At 31.8% G+C, this 5,222-nt stretch overlaps 1 protein-coding gene across 1 annotated transcript; it reads left to right on the top strand.

Annotated features, from left to right (window-relative positions):
- Positions 1-1,120: 1,120 nt before the first annotated feature.
- Positions 1,121-2,908, top strand: LOC145044115 (NAC domain-containing protein 2-like). Its single transcript, XM_078992937.1, has 3 exons — positions 1,121-1,389; positions 1,828-2,105; positions 2,225-2,908. Exons 1-3 carry the CDS (start codon positions 1,227-1,229, stop codon positions 2,645-2,647), a joined length of 864 nt encoding a protein of 287 aa, XP_078849063.1. The 5' UTR covers positions 1,121-1,226; the 3' UTR covers positions 2,648-2,908.
- The last annotated feature ends 2,314 nt before the right edge of the window (positions 2,909-5,222 follow it).

Raw genomic sequence — 5,222 nt, 5'->3', positions numbered from 1 at the left:
GACCAATCGCGTAACAAAAACAAACAGTTTCCGAGTTAAAAAAATAAGTTAGGGATCAAACACATAAATTACCCTAAACCATAGAGACCATTCGTGTAATTTACTCTAAATTTTATCTTGTAAAGAAATAAACAACTTCATAAGTGTTTATTATTTCTTTAATTTTTTTTAAAAAAAAAGTATCCGAATAGATATTTAACATTTATTTTTAATTTAATAAAATGTATTATGCGTTTATTTTATAGCATTTCTTAAATAGCTTGCCAGTTAAATTTTACCAAATATCATTAATCATCAATTACTTTTTCAATCATCAAATTAACGTTCTTTTCCAAAACCAAATGGTTGTTATTTCTTTGGTCGAATGGTGTGATGATTTTAAAGTTTGAGTTGTTATGTTTATGGTTTTGTTTTGTATCTTAACTCTTGGTATATTTTTAATTTTTTTTCTATGAGTTTTCTGCTTTTCATTATAAAATGCATGCCATTTCAAAATAATAAATACTATTTTTGAAAATGTATTAATGTTACAGTAGAGTCGATATAAACTAGTCCACCAATATTAACACTTCTTGACTTATACTATATTAAAAATAAAAATAAAAATAATTAAAAAAAAATAACTCCTTTTCAATAAACTCGTCTTAATTATTTTTGATAGGATAATTATCAATAAAATAGAAAAAGTATTATAAACGAACTTAAAACCATTATTTTTTTATATTTACATAAAAATTTGAAATAAATATCTATATTTAAAAATTTGATCTTTTAATTAAAAAAAAAAGCGAAAACCTGGGCCGCAAATCAGATCGCCGACTTCAGCACCAACGGACATGAGTCAAAGCAACACCCACCAAATCCGTCCAAACTAAATGACGAACTCCATGACACAATACTCTCCCCCGCACGTGGGGTCAAAACCTCCCACACGTGTCTCACCACTATTTGTTCGTCGACTCCTCTCTTTTGTCTTTCAGCACGCCATGAAAGCGAGAGGCTGCGTCAACAAGCCCTTCTTCACCAAGCAAATCCTCTCTCTCATGCTACTTCGTGGAACCAACATTTTCTTTCATCCAGATTCAATGCCTCACGTGTCTCCTTTCTCCTATATAACTTCTCTCGTTGCTTCTTCACTAGTGTCGAAAACTGAATAACCCTAGCTGAGCATTACAACTTAGAGCAAAGGAATTTTGAAGTTTTTGAAGGTTGAAGATTAACTCATAATGACTGGAGATAATTTGGTGTTGCCTCCTGGATTTAGATTCCATCCCACGGATGAAGAATTGGTTATGCATTACCTTATCAAGAAATGCGCTTCTCAAACGATTTCGGTTCCTATTATTGCTGAGATTGATTTGTATAAGTTCGATCCGTGGCAGCTTCCTGGTGAGTTTCAGCTTTTTCGATCTTGTTTTTGATTTCGATTCTATCACGTCAAGTTTGAAATCAGAGTTTTTAGATGCTCTGTTTGTGTTTTCAAAATCGAGTATAAGTTCAAGGATTTTTATCAGAATAAGTTTCAGATCCTCTGATTTCGTTTCAAATTGATCTCATCAATGGTCATTATTTGGAATTTCAATCACGGAAATTCACGATCTCAAGTGTTTCTATCCAAATCGGAGGATTTTTTTTTTTTTTTAAATTCTACGATTATGTCTCCAAAATGAAATTCGTTCAAAATTCGATCCTTCTGTTTTTATATAACTTTGAAACGACCTGTTAAATTCTATGAATCTCTTTCAGAACTCGATTGTGCGATTGTGATCTAGATTTAGATTCATTAATTCATCGATATTGATTCTGTTTTTGTTTTGATTTGAGCAGAGATGGCTCTGTACGGAGAAAAGGAATGGTACTTTTTCTCACCTAGAGACAGAAAGTATCCAAACGGATCTCGACCTAACAGAGCCGCCGGAACTGGTTACTGGAAGGCCACCGGAGCAGACAAGCCGATCGGAAAACCAAAAGCCGTCGGAATAAAGAAAGCGTTGGTGTTCTATGCCGGAAAAGCTCCGAGAGGCGTGAAAACGAATTGGATTATGCATGAATATCGTCTCGCTAACGTCGATAGATCCGCCGGCAAACGGAGCAACAATCTAAGGGTACTTTACTACTTTCCGACCTTCCTCCTCAAAATTCCCTCATTGTACACATTTCAATGCATAATGTACAACCCATTATTGAATCCATGACTAATTATTTTATTTATTTATTTATGCAGTTAGATGATTGGGTATTATGTCGGATATACAACAAGAAAGGCGTATTGGAAAAACATTTAAATGCAGAAACAAAATCAATACAATTTTCTGAGGTGAAAATTGAAACAAAACCCGATATCACAGCATATTCTCCCGTGGCTAAAACGTCATCGTTTCAAGCACCATTGTCATCGGTACCTCATCACGTCATGGATGACGGATTTAATTTCGAAACATCGGATTCAGTTCCCACTTTACACACGGATTCAAGTTCAGAACACGAAAGAGAAGTTCAAAGTGAAGCTAAAAGAGAAGATTTTCAATATAATTATATTGATCCGTTTGCAGATGACGCTTTTACCCCTCAAAGTCAATACTACGATTACCAACTCTCTCCATTACAAGATATATTCATGTTCATGCCAAAATCATTTCAAATGTAATAAAAAAAAAAATTATGGCAACATGTGTACATGAAATAGAGTTTTGACCGAAGTACAATCATCCTAGCATGATGTACAAGTTGGAGAAGCCGCAATAGTTGAAGGGGCTTAGGCCCATAGCATTCATTTGGGCTTGTTGACTTTGACTCTTTGGGCTGACCGTTGAAGAAACGAAAGAGGGCAAAACTGTCATTTTGTATATGTAGATGTTAAGTTTATTCCATGTTAATATATCCATTGGTCCCATGTTAGGGTTTAGCATTCTTTTGGTAGGGAGAGCATTTTACACATGTAGGAGGAGTAGGACGTTCTCTTTCTTTCATTTATTAGAAAGTGTATTCTAAAAGAAAAGTAATTACAAAATCTTATATTTCATCGTTTATCTTAATTTTTTTATTTGGATTTTAAATAAACAAGTGTTTTTTTTTTTTTTTTTCAAAGTGATATAAACAGTTACATTATATATAATAATACATTAATGACTGGATAAATAAAATTTTGACTCGATGGAAATCCCATCCTTATCTTTTTTTTTTTTTTTTTAATATACAAAATTCAAAAAATTGTCATTTTTATATAATCTATATTTCATTTTTATATATAAAGTTTTATTATCTTTCACATAACACATTTTAATTTGTTCAAATTCCAATTAATTCAACAAATATTATTTCTATAAGATTCATTCTACAAAACAAACCCCTGCATGTTATAAAATATTATGGTATTATATATAAAGTCTAAGTAGAATAATAAATTTTCAACATTTAACATGTTTTTAAAAGATAAAAGAAGAGAATTGATCCTTATCAATACAGCTGTTTGTCTTTTTTGGGCAATTTTTTTCTTTGGTGAAAGTTGGTGCTAAGTTTATCTCGTTATCTATATCATCATTCCACACGTCCGCATTGATTTCAATTTACATATTTAACAAAATAATTTTGAATGGTCAGAACTCTCTTTTCCTAATATCTCTATATAAAAGTTGTTTTGTAAATTTCATGGTGGTAATTTTTTTTTTATAATTTTATATTTTATATAATTTTTGAAGTATGACAAAATATTGCTTAGATATATTATATTTAATAAATAATTGAAAAATGAGAAGGTATACCTGGTTAAATAAAAAGAAAAAAAAAATGAAAACAAATTAATGAAAATATTAGGAAAAAGTTGATGTGGAAAACTCATTTGATTGGACTTTCACTATCAAATAGTTATGTGTGCATGCTATTAAACAAAATCCACTAAACAATAGGTTTATTATATTCTTGTATGACTTTTGTCATGTAGTCTTCGTATGTGATAGTGAATCATCTATGAGAGTAATAAAAACAGAACATGTGAAATTGAAAACGAACGCAATATAAACAAACAAAACCTTGTATAGTTACAGAAGAAAAAACCTTGTATAGTTAGAGAAGAAAGTGTCAATTATTTATAATTATTTGGATCTATTTGAAGGCTAATTTGGTTGAATACGAAAGTCAAAACATTTTGTTTTTGATAGGTATGCCAACCAACACCACCCTAGAATGACTTGTAACTTCATGATTATCTAATTTCAACTATGCTTTTTTGGTCAAAATACATTTCTAAAGTAATTTAAAGTCATCGTCTTTTTGGAAGTAAAATCATTAAGCTTTGTTGTACGCATTAGAACCCATTATTTCATTCTCGTAATTTGAAGTTTCGAGCATCAATTTTAATTGTTTGGATAAACGATGTTGACTTCAATTATCCAATTTTTAAAAGTTTAATTGTGTGGATAAACGATTTTGACTTCAATTATCTAACTTTTTTTTTTAAATCTTTTTTTTTTTTTTTTGTTGAACGGTAGGCATATATATTAAGAAAAAACTACCTAAGGGCTAGGATGTACACAATTGATGGGGTAAATAGGAGAACAAAGACAACACAACAAAAGATCAAATAAAATTATTGCCTACAGTAGTATTCTATAATTGGGTCACAACATCAATCGATCCACCTCAGATTTTGTCCTCTCCGCTTCCGAGCATTGATCCATAAATGAGAAAGGACTTATACCTCATATGCCAACACCGATTTTGATCTCAAGTTAGGAGCATGAACCTTACCGTTTCTAAATCTCCAAATTACCCACATGAAGCATAACATTATAGCTTCATGAAACACTCTCAACCTTTGATGACCACCGAGCCGATTTTTACAATCTAACAATTCTCGACAAGAGCTGGGTGAGTGTTCCAACAGCTGCCACCAATTACACACTTGCAGCCAGACTTCTCTTGAGACTGGGTAACCCACAAAGATGTGATCTTCCGTCTCTAGAGTTTCATTACACAATTTACACAAATTTGAAGAGTTGATGCCAAGTTTGGAGTGATTCTCCATACATGGAAGTTTGCCAAGACCGACTCGCCATGCTAGAATATTTAACTTACCCAGAACCAATGGATTCAACATCTATGCATCATCACTATGTGGAAGAACCAGATTGTCAATATGGATTCTTAGTGATGAAACAGTGTATACCCCAGATGAGTCGAGTGACCATGTCCATTTTAGAGAGTCATCTGTAAAACATATAATA

This window comes from Lactuca saligna, chromosome 4 (genome assembly GCF_052625555.1).
Source record: "Lactuca saligna cultivar CGN05327 chromosome 4, ASM5262555v1, whole genome shotgun sequence".
Classification (NCBI taxonomy): domain Eukaryota; kingdom Viridiplantae; phylum Streptophyta; class Magnoliopsida; order Asterales; family Asteraceae; genus Lactuca; species Lactuca saligna.
Note: the sequence above shows the minus strand (reverse complement) of the source record. Positions and strands in the feature narration are given on the sequence as shown.